The sequence below is a fragment of the Perca fluviatilis genome, chromosome 1 (genome assembly GCF_010015445.1).
Source record: "Perca fluviatilis chromosome 1, GENO_Pfluv_1.0, whole genome shotgun sequence".
Classification (NCBI taxonomy): Eukaryota; Metazoa; Chordata; class Actinopteri; order Perciformes; family Percidae; genus Perca; species Perca fluviatilis.
In genome coordinates, this window is record NC_053112.1 from 12,472,267 (window position 1) to 12,490,576 (window position 18,310).

Genomic DNA, 18,310 nt, shown 5'->3' on the forward strand with positions numbered 1-18,310 from the left:
GGTTAAATCAACTAATCGATTAGTCGATACAATTGAATGAGTGTTAGTCGACTAAGAATTTCTTCAATCGAGCACAGCCCTATTAATGATAACACAAAGAGAGCTTACAAAAACACGCAAGCTGGTAATGTCCAAATACAGGAAAAACCAAGGAACACGGAAGGAACTGGGAAATAAAAGAACACGAGTAATAGCTTACACTGGAAGGAACTAACACACAAAGACTCGCGACGAAGGACGATCCACCAGCAACGGACACAGAAAGCACAGAGACTAAATACACAAGTAAATGAGTGATAACAAGGGGCAGGTGACACAACGGCTGTTGAACAGGTGAAAGACGTCAGACAATCACAAGGGGCGGGAAAACTAAAAGACAGGAAGTAAAACAAGACAACACAAGACAGAAAACCAGACTACCAAAACAAAACAGGAAATGGAAAACTAACAGAAAACATGAAACCAACTAAACACAGAAACTTGACACAGGGACTAGACGTGACATTAAGTGACTCAGGGATACTTTATCAGGTAGTAACCCTACAGTCACATTAGCTACAAAAGACAGCGACACGCACTCGCTTGATGGGCGTGCATAGCCTACCCATGGATGTATTAAGAGAACTGGATACAGTGTTCGGCGGGACGCCCCGTACGTTCCAATGAGAGTGCTCAAAAGCGCATAGGCAAACATGGAGCTCGGATCTTCCGCATTGTTGGCCCATGACGTCACGATGGACACACGCACTAGCAACAATTTGTTTGTGTTGTCTTAGCAACCGGTGGCAACATGCTCGTTCATGAGCTTCTCTCTCATGTCTCTTACAAGTGGCGAACTCATGAACTCGCCATTTTCATTGTCTAAAATATTCACTAACGTTAAACATTGTGTTTTCATTGTTCCCGATCGTTTACATGCTTAGCTAAATAAACGATAGATGTATTTAGCTAGACAACCAAGGAGATTTAATAATTATGTCATGCTACTAGCTAGCTAGCTAGCTAGCTACTAACTAGCGCTAGCAGTTAGCCTGCAGTTTTGTGAACAAAGCTCATCCATGGCTTCATCCTTTATCCACATTACAAGCTTTACAGCATACAGCCCTCGGATGTATCATAAGAGAGAACCAAGGCCATGTAATCGCTATGTCTGTAGTAACGTTATGTAGGCATATAGCTAGCTATGTATAGATCTTAATACAGCCACGCTAGCTACCCCTGATGTTAGCAGCTAGCTAGCTAGCCGATAGCTCCGCCAGTTTGGGAAACACTAATGACGTTACACGTAACAGGCTTTACAGCATACATACATCCCTCGAATGTATCATAACTTCATAAGATAATACCATGGACGGATTAATAGAACACATGGTGAATTACAACAAATAGCTAGCTATATCCATTATTACAGCTAGCTACATGAGCTCGGGAGAACTGTCATGTGAGCGGGCGTGCACAGCCCCGCGGCTCTGCTCGCGTCCATTATGTGCATTCATCATGCCAAATTTAATAATACTGGATTCGCTTCTAGTGAATGTTAAAAATGTTAAAAACGTGATGTTTTAAACAAGGACCCTTTCAGGGTTCGGGCTGGTAAGTTGATATACCCCGAAACAAATTATCCGATGAAATATAGACTATAATAATATATATATATAAATAAATATATATATATATATATATATATATATATATATATATATATATATAATAGTTTCTTTCGCCATGCAATGTATATGTGAAAAGTCTTTCCGGGTCATGGGGTGCAGTACCACCCCTATCCGCTAAGCCCATGGTGGCTTTTAGACATGGCGCTCTTCCTGGGGGCTTGAGCCTACCCCTGGTTGCTTGGCAAAAGTAAACAGAAATTCTCTGGTGCTACCTTCAAGCACGTCCCCTCTGTTTACTTTGTGGATAGACCCATAGATATACTGTACGATATACTTATACTGTACATGGACACCACTAAAACAAGTTTTTCTTCCATTTTCTTACAGCTTTGCGGAACTAAAGTTTGATCGATTTTGTTTCTGTGAACGTTTGACACGGTGACGCTTCTGTATCGATAGTAGCATGCTATTGCCTAGTATCTGCAAGAGGTCTTACAAGTCACTTCAGAGGTATTGTCAAGTCACAAGAACTGTTTTGGGATTTAAAAGTATTTATTTATCGATAGGGGTAACAAAATCTATGAGATAAAATGCCAAACATATCAGATATATACAGAAATACGATGTCCTGAAGTGTTTCCGCCGTCTTGAATGAATTTCTTCGACTCAAGCAACCAACGTACATACGTCACGCTGCTCTCACGCTGTCTTCACTCCGATTGGCAGGCGCTTTGTGGCATCGCTCAGCATTTGCATAAAATCGACTTCTTGTCTATTTTTGCCCTGCCTTGCTTGTGGCAGCGGCAAGCTCGTCGCTTGTCGCTGGCAAATGGCCACTCCCATTGAAAATTAATGGCAGCCTGCCGTCTCTTGTAGCTAATGTGACTGAGGGGTGAGATTTCAAAACTCACTGTTCAGTGCATGCTCTCTCCCAACATTTAGAGAGAAAACTCAATTGCTCAAGAGAGCTATCAAAAAAGCAGATTGCTTTTAGAAAAACATTTCAACTATGAAGGCAAACAAGCCTCAATTTCAAGCCTAACATGTACATTTTGTCTTGTGATATAACTCATTTCCCTTACATACTGTATGTTTAAATGGAAAGTTCTTCTTGAGGTCTATGTGAGTTGGTGACATGTTTTTTATATTACATTTGAAATCCGATTTTAATCATGTCTCCTAACAATTATGGTTCTGATTTTCATTGGTAAATACTTTTTTATAACATACAGTAAATCGCAGCCTTTGTTTTAATCAACTAAATGTTAAACTGCATCTACTGCCATGCTAGCAGCTCTGTGAGGCTGTACTTAGGCACAGCGGTCCTTTGAGCTAAATGCTAACGTAAACATGCTAACCTGCTCACGCTGACAATGCTAGCATCCTGATATTTAGCAGGTGCGCTGTTTTCAATGTTTAGCTCCTATAGCATGCTAAGAAATTGCACTTAACACAAACCACAGCTGATGCTGATGGGATTGCTATTAGTTTTGCAGGTATTTACTGTAGTCATAAACCAAATTTGAAATTTGGCCAAAGAGGAGAAGTCAGGGGATGACAAAAGTTATTAGAATGAATTAATAAATTCCCTCCATTGACCTAGGGCCCCGAAAGGTTGTTGTGATATTTGAGATGTCACAAGTGGTGGACTGACCGACATTACCATACCAAGAGTATAGCACTATCATAGCATCTTCTTTGCTTTTCCCGAAGCTTTCAACCACATGTCTTTGTCTTTCTCAGCAGATGGAGTTTGCTCAGTTTATCATGTAACCTAAGTTTGTCATATAATGCATGTGAACCGCAGATCAGTTGCAAAGTTTAACCATAATAATAGTGTGAAATACCTTTTTACTGTCGCTGTTACTTAAAGTAGGCTGATAAATCTCTCTCTCCCTCTCTCTCTCTCTCTCTCTCTCTCTCTCTCTCCGGTGCCTAAACGACCGGTACCGGAATAGCAACGTGGATTTGGTTGACACTTAAAGGTGCACTATGAGTTCCTGCACAATGTCACTTCTGTTGACATTCCAAATAAATACCAAACAAAACCGAGCAAGCTCGCCCCTTCCCCCATGTTTCCGTAACTGTCATGACTAACTGACTCACTGTCACTAACCCTCACCCCCTCCCCCAACCATCTTGTCGGTGATTGGCTGGAATGTGGTTTGTTGTATACTGGTGCACAGCCTGTGCCCGTAGTGCTTGTTTGACGTTTACGACCCCTGTGTTGTCTCCCAAGACCGGGCTTTTTCACAGTGTATTCAGGGGGCAGGCACCTAGCGGATCAAGGGGAGATGCCTACGATTTGAGACAAAAAATAAATTGCGCTGAAACCATGCAGGAACTCATAGTGCACCTTTAAATGCCTGCGCTGCTCTCTGATGCTCTGAAACAGACGTTGGAGGCAACAGAAGCATCGCTGCATGTCACGCTAGTTAACACTAAAGGCCGTTGAAAAAGCAACGCTACAACGCCATTGCCGAGTGACGTGCGTCGCTGCGACATGTAGTTACATTTTTTGAGAGGTGCACGTCAGGCTACGGCGTAGGGTCCGACGTAGACGCAGAGAGGTCTGCGGGGGTCTGTGGGGCTACACCATCGAAAATGGTGACAGCTAAACGGTGTAAAAGTTTGTCTGTATTTCACCTTGTAGGATTCCAACAGGGGGGACGTACGACAGTCTGCAGCTGCCGTTGTCTGAAAAACAACTCCGATGTTGCGTTGACTTCAAACTCGCCTCGCCAGCCTCGTGCTGCGTTCAATGTTATTGTAAAATACCATTTTCCTATGGTTGTTTTTGTCGTTTAACAGGAATTTACTGGTAAAATAAGGAAGAGGCTCGATATCTATATAACTTTATATAATTTATTTTTATATAACTATTTGACTGAAATGGTTATCAGAAATAATCTCAGAAAAAAAAAACTGAAATGTTTTGACTAAAACTAGACTAAAATGACGAGACTTTTAGTCGACTAAAACTTGACTAACAAAAAAAGATATGTGAATGACTAAATATGACTAAAACTAACAAGGACGTTGCCTTTACTTGAAACTGGTAAACCTTGTTTAAAGTTATTGTAAAATACCCTTTTCTCATCTGTTTTTGTCATTTAACAGCAATTTACTGGTGAAAGAAGTTGTTTTTGTTAAAAGTTGTTGTTACATTTTTAATAAATCACTTAAATTCCCCCCCTTTTTGTGCTGATCCGAAAATGTAAAAATCTCAGACACAAAATAACGAAGTCTTTGTCTTTGAAGGACATTTAACAGACCGTATATTCTTCCTCGGCTAGAATGTCAGAAGTTGAGTACTCTGTGTGAGCAGCGAGAAATGTGGTTTACCAAGTGTGAACCAGGCAGTGGAGAGAAGGGCTTAAAAGCTGATAAAGTCAGAAAGAGTGGAAGAGAAAATCCGCTTCCTGACTGACATCTCTGTTCCCTCCTGGCCTGGTTGTTGGCCTTCATGGTCAGGGCTGTCAGTGGAAGAACAGTGTATTGTGTGTTCTCCCTTTTGTATCGCTGTCATTTATCACATAAATACAGACACAACAGCTGGGTAAACTATCCACGCAGCTCACCAACCCGAGGTGGACTCCTAGCTTTCTGTCTCTCTTTTACACACATTCAGAGTCCATCACTCACCACAGCAAAATCCCCACACAGACTGCAGACAGACACAAACACACTCAACTAGCTCCCTGGAGGGTTGGTCTGAGGGTTCGTCAGTTAGATGGGGTGGTCTGATCTGCTGTTATCAGCTGAAGTACATAGACTGCTAGACTGCACTGCAGGGTGGAACACTGGGGGTGTTTGTATGTGTTTGTGGTCTCATATTTATGGCCTCAGAAAGGGTGTTTCTATGAGGAGAGGAGAGGAGGATTAGATGGTATCTTAGTAACCTGCTCTTGTAATTGACTCCATTTTGTAGCCCTTTGCGTCCCCACTCATCGAGACAGAGGACGGAGGAGAGAAGAGGAAAGGAGAGGGATGCAGAAGAGCTGAGGGATCAGATGCTATCATATTGACCTCCTCCTGCAGTATGATATACGGATGTACTCCATTTTGTCGCCACCGTGACAGACCAACCATGTCAGGATAAAAAAAAACTCTCCAGCAAGTTCTTGCAATTAAGAAAATTGGCATTACATCTCAACTCGCCGCCTTGGATTTTCTTTTTCATCAAACACTTAAAAAGGATTTCATATGACTAAAGGGTCCAAAGAGGGCTTTGTAATCCATTAGTTGAATTAAACACCGGAGCACCAAAACCACATTCACAAGATTTCACACACAGTACTTATACATGTCTTTGTGGTAATTCATTTTCAATGCTTTAAAAGTGCAGTTTGGAACAACATGTCACAACATATCAGTTACATATAGCATATCATAGGCAGCATGAGGCATACCATGCAAGGCTCTCTCTCATAACCTTAGCCGAATGAATGTAACTAAAATACTTTTCTTAGATCTAGTGATTGTAGTTGGACTTCTTTAGCAAGTTGTGTGTTGTGTTAAGAGTGTTATTTATTCATTATCTGCTCTAGCTTTTCCAACGTTTTAGACACAGATATGGTGATAATAACGGTCCAAAATGATGTGAAAAAGAGATGCAAAACTACCACAAAGGGACACAAACCGACTACAAAGAGACGCCAAATGACCACAGAGACCTAAAACTATTCCAAAGAAAACAAAAATGACCAAAAAGAGACACAACACAATTACAAAGAGACACAGAACCCCACAAAGAGACACGTGCATGGGGAAATTGCCTTTTTTAAATTGAAAAAACTTAACATCACCTAAATCCCCCGCCAAATATGCACACCACAAACAAAAAAGTTATTTTGTTTTGTAATAAAAATTTTAATTTGGTAGGCACTATGCACGGTTGAAATAATTGCACCAGAGCTAGGAAATTTAGTAAAAAATTTAGTAATTTCACAAACATTTAGGTGCAATAAAACTTACAATAAAACTCAAAAATGATGTGAAAGAAAAATGCAGATTAAATCCCATGTTCACACAACTTTAATGTGCTGAGTATTTTCCAAATTGGATATAGCCAATATGTCCTCATAACGTCTTCGCTAAGAATTATACTGCATATGTATTATTCATATCATTCAATGTTCAGTAGCTGAGATGTCATACTAAATAGAATAGCAGAGAATCTTTCCACAGTCAAACTCCATATTTTAAGAGAGAACCTAGAGGCACATTGAGAAAAACAATTTAAAAAAGACATGAGGGATTATTCATAAAACTCCCCTGCAGGGTTGTCGTGACATTATGGGCTGAAAGCGTCATGCTGAAGTGTTTTCCTTATTCATAAATTACCCGGTCGGTCTAAATATACCACCTGACTACAGCAGTGGCATTCTTTGGGGCTGTAAAAGGCTTTTATGAATTATTACAAAACATGCGAGTGGAGAAGTGGGTGAGGTGATGGTGTACAAATACACAGAGCAGGGACTTCGGATTAGCGAATGAAAACATGCTCAGCATGTTAAGGAAAAACTCCAGAGCAGCACAACTCATTTCACATATGTGAAGAAGGTTCAAGGAGATTTTGATGACTTACACAGAAGCATTTAATGAACACTCAATTGAGAAGACAATTAAGAAGGCAGTAGAGTTCAACCACAATGTGGTATTGTGCAGTGCTGTCCCAACTCTGAAGTTCCTATCTTCCTGAAGGTGTATTTAAACTCATGCTTGATGCGTTACGTTTAGCTGAACCTTTTAAGGTAAACAAAGATATTGCAGGTGCCATAAACAAAGATGCTAAAGTAGGGCTGTGCAATTAATCAAAATTTTATCGTGATTATGATTTTGCCTCCCAATGATCACAAAAACAATTACGTTTTGCAAGTAAACTCTTATTTTCTCTTGTGTTCTGAATGAAAAAATAAAGTTTAAATAGGCACAGTATTAAGGCAAATTTCACAGTTGTGTTTTTTCTTTTTACTGTTGATTAATTTAACTTTTTCCACTGTTTTTTAAGTTCAGTAATTGCAGCATCTTTCCAGAAGTCAACGAGTAATCGTGTTCAATTATCGTGATTTCAACAATGACCTAGTTCAGCCTCTCTCTCTCTCTCTCTCTCTCTCTCTCTCTCTCTCTCTCTCTCTCTCTCTCTCTCTCTCTCTCTCTCTCTCTGGGAAGTATGCTAAAGTGTGGCAGAGACAGTCCTGAAACAAAACATTCCCTTTTGCTGCAGCTGTCGACACTCTTTGTATCGGTAGAGAGATAAACATAATTATACATGAACAGATTTGGTTATCCTCTGGCCGAATATTCTGGTCCCCTGAGCTCTGACCTATGAATGACCTAGGGCTGGGAGATAAAGGGAAAATCAAATATCACAAATAAATCACAAATCACAATATTTTTGACCAAATACCTCTATCGATACCGCAACGATATTGTAGGGTTGACTCTTGATGCTTTCACAAAATATTTACATAATGAGATTTTTGATAAATAATCATCAGTAATGTGGATATAATGACTAAGTGGGTAAAGGCAAATAATAGAACAGTTACAACAGTCTGGTAACTTCAGAAAAGTACATCACTTTACTGTAATGCAGCCTTTAAAACCAGGAAAAGACAACACTTATGTCATATCACGATATTACGATATCCAAAATCTAAGACGATATCTAGTCTCCTATCACGATGTCGATATAATATCGATAGATTGCCCAGTTCTAGAATGACCTGATGTTGTCTAAGCTTTCCCTTTGTCTCATCATACCACAACATGGTGTTTCTGGAAATTCCACCACGCAGCCAGTCTCTTATCTTACACACACATTCAGGGACAAACACTCATCATGAAAGTACAAACATAATTCGGATGTAAAATGGGATCATGGCAGTCAGACGCCCAAACAGTCTTTGGAAAGCCATACAAATTAAAACATGCCTAGCATTTACTTAATTGAATTGTTGAAAAACTCCAGCTCCAATAAAGCTAATAAAACAGTTTTTAATATTTTATATCCCAGATGATGTTATAACTTTTTTAGAATTATTGCAATCAGAAGTCATTATAATTTTTAAAGAAATTAAAAAGTAATTTTTTTAATTACCTTTTTCAGCAATTTTGCAATATTTTTCAAATGGTCTTCATTAGAGTTGATAAGTTGATTGATTGATTATCACAGGAAATTAGTTGTAGCTGTCCAAGATGCAAATATATTGTCTAGGCACCATGAAACATGACAGAAATGCCTAAATCTTCCTTTTCATGGACTGCTCTCATTCATCTTTTGGTTTCAAAACACTCAGGACACATTGTGTAGTGTTATGTCATTAGGCGTGTGTGAATTGACGCCTGTAGCACACAACAGACAGAAGAAGTTGTCAAAGCATACTAGGGGATTTGGGCGGTCGAATGTGATAAAAGTGCCTTTAACAATAACAAATAAAATAAAATTAAAGTTTGATCTATCCTGCCAAATGTCTTTAAATTGTATCCTGTTTATTGATGGTCTTGCATCCAAAGGTCTGAGAGTACCATGAGCTACACAGGGCTGCTTATTTTTTTCTCTCTCTCATAGTCCCATCCTTTCTTTTCTTCTCCTTTGCAGCTCTTCTCCATCGTGATCTTCGGCTGCATCGCCAACGAGGGCTACATCAATCGCCCCAACGAAGTGGAGGAGTACTGCATCTTCAACCGCAACCAGAACGCCTGTAATTATGGCGTCTTTATGGGCTCCATGGCCTTCCTCTGCTGCATTGCCTTCCTAGCTCTGGACGTCTACTTCCCCCAGATCAGCAGCGTCAAGGATCGTAAGAAGGCCGTGCTGGCTGATGTCGGATTGTCAGGTAAAGTCATTATCTATTCATACTTCTTCTACATTAAGCTTAGCCTTAGTTCATGCAGGACACGGACGTCATACGCCCGCTGATTGAATTATCATTCCTATCAGACACACACCAATCACAGCCATTCTCACATCAAGAATTTGTATAATATTTTAAATATGACTCCCTCCTCACTGATCCCTGCTACACATGATGCTGCTTAACTCACTGTTGCTGCTGGCAACGTTTTGCCTCCATCACCCCAACCTCCACCTTCCTAGTTCAGAGTCCTAACATGACTCAAAGTTTAAAATGGTTTTCAATGTCTTTCTTTTGGCTCACTCTATTTTTTACCCAGGGCGGTTTCTGCATGGTGCTCCCTGTTTCAGCTTAGCATGCTACATGGCTGGTCCAGGGAGCATTATCAAGAGCGGAGCCATCAGCGCCAAGCATAACTGTATTTCCATTTGTTGCAATAAATGGTTAAATCTATGACGAGAGTCGTAGTAGTAGATATATTGCGAAGACTCGTGTACACTATTTTTTCGGACAGCTACAGATTACGTTTACACATTTATCACTGAAAGAGTGAAAAAATACAGACTGGCCTGTAATATAATAACCATGTAAGCCTCAGTGAAGTTCCACAATAAAAGAACAGCCTTCTGATCTTTTTTCAGTTCAGGTAAAGGTTCATTATATTTTATCGGTCTAAATAAAATCTGCTTTTTCTTCCTAAATGCACTTTACACATACACTCTACAGAAGAGGGAAGGCAAGAATAAATGTATATAGCATGATCACAGAGACGGATGCATGAAAACGGGTATAAAGACACTGACTGCTGGGGAATTGATACAAATGAACCTGCAACAAATCATTTCAAGTTGAATAGCTTATTGAAAAAAAAGATTCATGAAGTGCTCAACAGCTTGTAGGGCAATAACACTTAAAAGCTATTAAAATAAATTAGTACAAGGCAATCAGAGTGCACATATCCCACCAATGCAGTTTTCTAGCTTCCTGTACCATCCAAGGACATTACTGCCATGTTTTACAAAAATAGATTTCTTGACTGCAAATGTACCCCAAAGATTAGCACACCAACCAAATTGGATTTTATGGAAATTTGATTATAATGTTTATAAGGAGATATCTCAAATTGTACAGCTTGCCTGTAAAAATGGGGCCTGAACTGAAGGACTCACTGCAACACAACAAACAGCAGTCTCTAATTTACTAATCAAAGAGCTACAAGATAGTTAGTGGTGGCAGATGCCAGAGGGTGGGGAGATATTCATGAGATTCAATAGATTATCTTGGTAAAACAAAACCATCTGAAACCAATTTAAACCTAAATTAACTTATCAGGCTTGAGTGTTGCTGTATCAATCAGAACAATGTGTCAAATGGGTTTGCTTGTTCAATTGTCAGTTTTGGAAAGTTACAATACTTGTTGGATGCAGCACCTCCAACTCTGATGTTAGAATGATGTGGGATGAGTGGGTTTCAGACAGTTAGACTGTTAAGACTTATACATGTCCGTAGGTTTGGTGGGTTCCCTACACGCGAGAATTATAGTACTATTAGCTTATCCATTTGTTTAATGCAACCATTACAGCAAATTCTGTGTCTGTGAGCACATCATACACAGAGTCATTCTATGCTATGGTAATGGTATAATGGATGTATGAGGTGTGAGAAGATTGTTCCTCATAAATGAGTTTTACAATAAAAAGATAACACAGTGCTGAATGCAGGTCTGGGAAGATAGAAAGGGCAATTTCGGGAATCCGAGACATTTCTGCTCTAACAATTATGGCTATCATTTTACAATTATTTATCAAGGACAGTTTATGCTTTCCGGAATTAAATCCACTTCAAATAAACAGTCTAGTGACCATTCAGCTGATTGTTATTGCTGCTGTCATACTTGATTTTAACCATCTATAGGAACCTGACTCCGCATAACTTCTTTGTCAGCATTCCCCTTTACACACCTTATACATTTTTACGCACTCACACCAGTCTTTTGCTAACAGACTGCATGTATTGGGATAGGGGGTCAAAGTGCTTTTCTTGTGGGTAAGTTATCAGGTTATAAGGATCAGATAACTTTCTCTCCTCAACTGATCAGAAGCTCCAGAATACCCCACCCTCTGAGAATATTAGAGCACTCGTTTTAATATAAAAAAAGATGTTTCAGAGATTGGTAGTTAGGTCATCATCACAAAAAAAGAAGAGGAGGTTTGAGTGGGATAATAAGGACAGGAGTACTCTTCTGGCACTAACAAGCCTCAGAGATGTGCTTCAGTGTCTCGGATGGTGGCTTCCTCTCTTTCTCTGCTGTACTGCTACTGCACTAAATTCAGACATGATGACAAGATAGTCAAGCGTTGAGTCGCTTAATAAGGCCGTTCCTGTCCCACGTTTCCCCTTCCCTATTTTCATCACTCATACAGTTTCTGTGTCTCTCTCTTTCCCCCACTATCTCCGTGTTGTAATATGAAATGCTTTGTACCTTACTGAAACAAGGGAACAGCTGGTACATGTGACCTGATCGGACCGGGATACTTCTGATTAAGTTTTGGCTTCTGTCTCCTCCACTGCCACGCTTCCAACTGGAGTAGATGTGATGGGATGGTTATCCCCTTAATATCTTGGACCAGCAGGATAGAATCATATCTGGTTTTAGGGGTGATTCCTGCTGTTTGTCTTCTGATTTTACATGTGGTGTTCCACAAGGGTCAATCCTTAGTCCCCTGTTGTTTTCAACTGATCCATAACTGTTTCCACAGCCATTGTTATGCTGATTATATACTTATATAATAATAATAATATTTATAATAATAATAATATTTCAACCTAAAAAAAAATCTAACATCAATGCTGGGTAACTAATTAGTATGTTATAAAGTTGAAGCCTACATTTCTGTTTTTGCACAGATTACACAAACAAAATAAGTTATATAGTTATTGTGTTAAATCTCAGATGGTCTTTTGTTACATGTATATCATAGGGCTGGGCAATATATCGATATTATATCGACATTGATTATGAGGCTGCATATCGTCTTAAATTTTGGATATCGTAATATCGTGCTATGACACAAGTGTTGTCTTTTCCTGGTTTTAAAGGCTGTATTACAGTAAAGTCAAGTACTTTTACCAGACTTACTAGCTGTTTTATTGTTTGCCTTAACACACTTAAGTCATTGTATCCTAGTACAACCCTATAATAGTCAACCCTACAATATCGCCACAATATCGACATCAATGTATTTGGCCAAAAATATTGTGATATTTGATTTTCTCCATATCGCCCAGCTCTAGTATATCACTATTTTAACACTGTTTCTGTACCTGTCTTTCTTCTCAGCGTTCTGGTCCTTCATGTGGTTTGTGGGATTCTGTTTCCTGGCAAACCAGTGGCAGGTGACCAAACTTGAGGACAACCCACTGAAGGAGGGAGGAGACGCTGCCCGGGCAGCCATCACTTTCTCCTTCTTCTCCATATTCACCTGGGTAAGGGCCTCCACACCTTGTTGGCGCACTGTATAACACAACTTAACATAACACCTTCTATTAGGTGGCGATGGATGACCTCTGATTGTGAATCAATTCAATTTTCAATTCCTTCTTGATGAGCTTTTAAAATGTGTATGCCTTGACTACCGTTCCTCCATTTTCTTTTTGTTTAGTGTTCGAATGTGTGGGATCGTGTTTTTTTTATTTGTATATGTGTACATGTGAACTCATAAGGGTGTGGATGTTGTTTCAACAGGGCGCTCAGACTCTCTTCTCTATGGAGAAGTTAAAGAATGTGTCGTTTGAAGAGGAATACACCAAGCTGTTCCCCCCTCAGCCCAATCAACCTCTTGTCTGACTCTGCTCTGTCTTCTCCCCCTGCTGCCTTAACCCTCCACAGCTGGTCCTACATACTCCTGTTTCTCGACTGTGGCTGCACTAGTTTAAGGGTGCCCGGTAACATGAAGTGCTGCTGGAAGTGAGAGTATTTGTAATCCAGCAGTAAGAGCTACAGTTGTACCATTAATAACGTGTTACTCAACAATTGCATTGCCAAATGCTCTGGCCTTAAACACCTACCTAAATTCCTGTATTGGATTGGAATTGGAATGACAATTCCCTTCCCACTGGAATGGTAAAATGCTTCTTCACAGCCTGACATATTAGATTTCCTGTTTAAATTTGATAGAAAAAGAAGTCAAACGATAAGGAAAAGCATGTGAAATGAATGATTTTACTTCAATATTGAAAGCAGGCAGGTCCGCAGTTTGTTGCTGAGGTAGCTGAGTGTATGACAGGTACACAGTGCAGGCCACAACTTCTTCTCATCATTAACATAAAGGTTTACAGAGTGATTGATGCTTTGTAATTTTGCTGTAGGGGTCAGAATGATTAAGGTGACTGTTTTATATGCAATAATTCTGTTTAAAATATAATTACACCATTTTTAGTATATTTGTCAGAGTGCATTGCTTGAAACGTTAGAGGATTTGTATTTATTTTGGTTTTTGATGAAGCTACATTCAAAGCCTTCTCTTCAGTCCTTAAAGGAGCAGTTCAACATTTTGGGAAATGCACTTTCTCGCTGGTTCCCCTGTTTTTAGTCTTTATGCTCATCTTAGCTGAGCTTACCAGCTGCTGGCTCCAGACAAACATTAAAGAGGTATCACTCTTCATATCTAAAAAATGTCAAACTATAGCTTTATTTGCTCCAGTTTTGCAGCTCAAAGTTTTTCCCTGTAAATCTCTATGCACATCCATGCTTTCCACTCTTCCACTATTTTATTAAGTTTAACAGGTAGATTTGTTTTGGTTTTTATAGCTTTTTGAGATTGATTTCACAGTTTAAGCTGTTGACAGTTTAACACAATTTAATTGAAGTATCAAACTGTTTTTATTGCCTATGCAAACAGTTTTTATTGCTCAATGAATGTTATTGGGTCATAAATACTACTAAAATGTGCCATATCCATATTGACAAAATATCTGACATTTTCATGGTTATGTCTCTACATTGTATTTTATCTGACAATATTTCTAAAGGTTAATTGACTTGTTTTTCATATTATGCAGTCAATCAACTCGACCACATAATTGATGGACCCAAGACAGAGTGGTGTATCAGACTGAAAGAGTCAAAACTGTTCAACCAGATTCAGTCTGTCTGCAGCATCAGATTGAGCCGAGACATACCAGTAAATAAAACCCTCATGAAACTTCCCAGCACTGAGAGCTTAAATCAACTCTCTCTGGTTTTCTCTTTCTCTTTGTGAGTGTCTGTGTTTGCTCTGTGTACTCATGGTATATTTGGCTTCCGTCCAGTTTTCTTGAAACATCTGTAATTATCGCAAAAATATATATTTGTGGCGTTTTACAGTGCAGAGCCTCAGCTGTGTAATAATGCACACAGACACAGTTTAATTGCTTCGTCCCCATCCCACTGTGGACTACGGTGATCCTGAGTTGGTGTTTCTCATTATGGAGCCTTTTTGCACTGCTGCCTATAGAACTAACCTGCTCTGACTGACTACATGACTCGCTGAAACTAATCTAATTAGCTTCACAGCTTTCCAAGCCAACTAATCAATGTTTCCTTCTCTCTCTTTGTTCTCTCCCTTCTCCCAAAACCTCTGCTCTAACACTTCTGCATCTCTGCTTCCACATCTATACATTTCACCATACCTTTCATCCATCTATTTGTCCTCTTTGCCTTCCTGTCGTCTTCCATCACCAATCGCTCCATCCCCAAGGCGGGCCAGTCCTTCCTGGGCTTTCAGAGGTACAAGTTGGGGGCCGACTCAGCCCTCTTCTCCCAGGAATACACAGACCCGAGCCAGGACGCAGCCGGAGCCCCTTACACCTCCTTCGGTGGGGATGACCTGGAGAGCCCAGGGGGAGGAGGAGCAGTGGGCCAGGCTAACAGCGATGGGGTCTTCGATGGCACCGGAGGCTACCAGCGTCAGGACTACTGAGATATTGGGGGGATATATATTACGGGGGAAGGATCTGGGTGGAGTTGCCCATAGTTCCTATTTTAAAGCAGGGTTTGTATAGTTTCTATCACACAGTCATCTCAATATGGCATCAATGCAATACCAGTACCAATAGGGTTGTTTGGGCCCAGTGTTGTACACAACAAGCTTAAGTTTTACCTTAAAACTGTCACAAATCTGTTGTAAAGTGCATAAAACAATGTGCATATGGCATTCAAAACTAATTAATTAATTAACATTCAGTAGCAAACAGTGGAATGTAGGTTTAAAAAGAGCTGGAGTAGATTATAACAATTTGCAACCATACCATACTATAGTTTGGGTAAATAACCCAACAGTACGGTAATATGAAAAAAATAACACTCAAGCTCTGTTAGAACAATCCAATGCCCTGGTGATTTTCTATCCAGATACTGGGTAAAGTTAAGACAATATTGCTTTGGTGCTATATTGAACCATATTGGGTCAGTTTTGACATAGTGATTTTTTTGAGTGTACATGCAACAATTAATGCATTTAGCTGGCGGAAGAAGTCGTTGGATTTAATACTTGTGACATTTCAGTTATTGGACTAATTTCCATTAAAAGCAGAGTTTATCTCTAGGTCAGAAATTGTGGGCAACTTTCCAGATTTTGAGACAAGATGTCCATTAGGTGTTGAGTCCACGGTAAATCAACAGCAAGGGGTTCAGGACATACATGGGAAGGGGTTGTGGGATGCAGAGAGACACTGGGTGGGGTTCAACACTTCAGAAACAGTTTAGTGGGAAGACAACATGGGTTTGGGAAGAATTGGGGAGGTCAAGGGTTTGCAGAAACGGTCACTCTGTAGCAGATCAATGCTCGTGACCATATGGCCTTCATCCTCTGAGGTCTGCTGTCAGTCAGCCAAATATTTGCGATCAGTGTTAGTTGAAACAAACACACACACACACACAAGACAAACACACATGCAAGCACACAGCATATAGATTTTTAACAGACAACACATGATTCTGCTGATGAAACTCCTAGAGGTGCATAACAGGATCTCAGCATACACAAACAAGCAACAGTGGCATATCTGGCAACTAATCCCCTCAACTGTAACAGGAGTGTGTTTGTGCATGGGTTGAAAGGTCTCCATTGTTTTTTTTTGTATGTGTGGATGTGAGACAGTGCGTGTGTTTTCTCGTTTCCCTGAAGAACCCCCTTTTTCCTTTCCTCGATTGTTGCCTTAGTGCTGACTGCCAAGCAAAATCCAACAAACACAGGGCAACATACACCCAACATACACAGTATCACAGTTGTCCTTCAGCATCTTTAGAGCAAAAGTATAGCTAATTCAATTGTGTCTTGCTTTTTATCTTAAGCACATAAAAACCCTGAACAAAACGAGCATTTGTCATCATTATATCATCCCAAATGATACAAAAAAAATACAGTTTCATACCAGCAGGCCTACAAACAAAACCAACTTGAAGAACTACAGGTAATTTATCTGTTATGTTTTCCTCTTTATTCCAACAAAATCTACAGATAAGGCAACCATGAACACCCTGAGTATTTATGAACATGCATTGCTCAATTTTCTTAAAAAATAAAGTATATCTATCTCTCTATAAATATATGTAAATCTATAATTCAGTATATTAGAGTGTTTGAAAAACTATGCTTTATTTTAGGGCATTATGCTAGTTCTGTATAAAAAAGAAAAGACAAAAGAAAGAAGATCTATGTTCTGTTGAGTGTTATTGTGATAAGATATATGGTGAGGTCATCCATGCTTCATATGCTATGTTGCTTTCAGGGTAGGGAGATGTTTTTATTTTGGGATAATAATACTATAAAAAAATACAGCAACAAAAAATGTGACCAAATTATCAAAGTATATATGCACATATACTTTATACTGTACAACCATGTAGACGTATAAATATGTGATGTTCCTTTGTGAAATCTGTTAGATTTAAGGAAAAGATTGTGTACAAATGTAGTTTTTTGTTGTGTTTGATTTTAACCAATAAAAATAAAGAAAGTACCGATAAAGATATGAATGACTGGTCTGGGATTTTTGGATTTGAGTTGCTATATCCTCGCCGTCCTCTCCTCAGTGTTAGTGTTTTTAAAAAAAAGTGTTATATATCTATTAAACTTGTGGGTCTCTAGACTCAACTAATGTGGGTAGTAGCCTACAATACATCTACACGTACCATACTACCTAACAAATACAAACCATACCAATTTGTCTGGGTTGTGCAGGAAATGCTTATGAATGTCTTTCCAAACAAAGTAACACATATACCGTAGATATTTAACTAATTTCAAGTGTTTTTAATCCAGTTGTGATACAAAGCAGCTGCAGTGAGACACAGAAATAAAAATAATAAGTTTATTTGATATAGCACCTTTTACAGAGAAAGTCACAAAGTAATTCACATGATAAACATTTGTAAAAAAATAAATAAATAAAAAAAATACAGTAAGATCCAACAAGAAATAATTGAAAAGACTAAAAACAACCATTTAAAAGATTAAAACCTAAAATCCAAAGTTACAAACATGAGTCAAAAGCAAATTTAAGCTTCAACAGAGACTGCAGAACGTAGAAGACAGTAGGAAGGGCGTTCCACAGGTTTGGAGAAACTGCTTCAAATGAACGGCACTCAAATGTGGCACGTGTCTCCCTCTACTGGCAAGACTTTTAGTTGTAGTTGCATCTAAGTGCAGATTTTACACAGCGCCTCTAAAATAAAGCATATTAATTCCTTTTCCTCACCCTGCTAATGAAAACAGTGGAGTGCGAGAGAGTAAAGCTGCTTAGTAGTGTACATTGTTTGCTGACTGATTTAGATTAGTTTGCCTATTTAAAACAGAC

At 39.3% G+C, this 18,310-nt stretch overlaps 1 protein-coding gene across 2 annotated transcripts in view; it reads left to right on the forward strand.

Moving 5' to 3' along the window:
* LOC120564266 (synaptogyrin-1-like) overlaps positions 1–16,387 on the forward strand; it is a 34,507-nt gene extending 18,120 nt beyond the window's left edge. The window contains exons 2-4 of one of the 2 annotated variants that reach the window (XM_039809135.1): positions 9,217–9,454; positions 12,813–12,958; positions 13,218–14,703. In XM_039809135.1, the coding sequence (XP_039665069.1) occupies positions 9,217–9,454; positions 12,813–12,958; positions 13,218–13,319 (486 nt within the window). In that variant the 3' untranslated portion in view covers positions 13,320–14,703. Of the gene's footprint in view, positions 1–9,216; positions 9,455–12,812; positions 12,959–13,217; positions 14,704–15,210 lie in introns of those variants that run through there. The other variant, XM_039809129.1, reaches the window with a different exon arrangement.
* Positions 16,388–18,310: the final 1,923 nt, after the last annotated feature.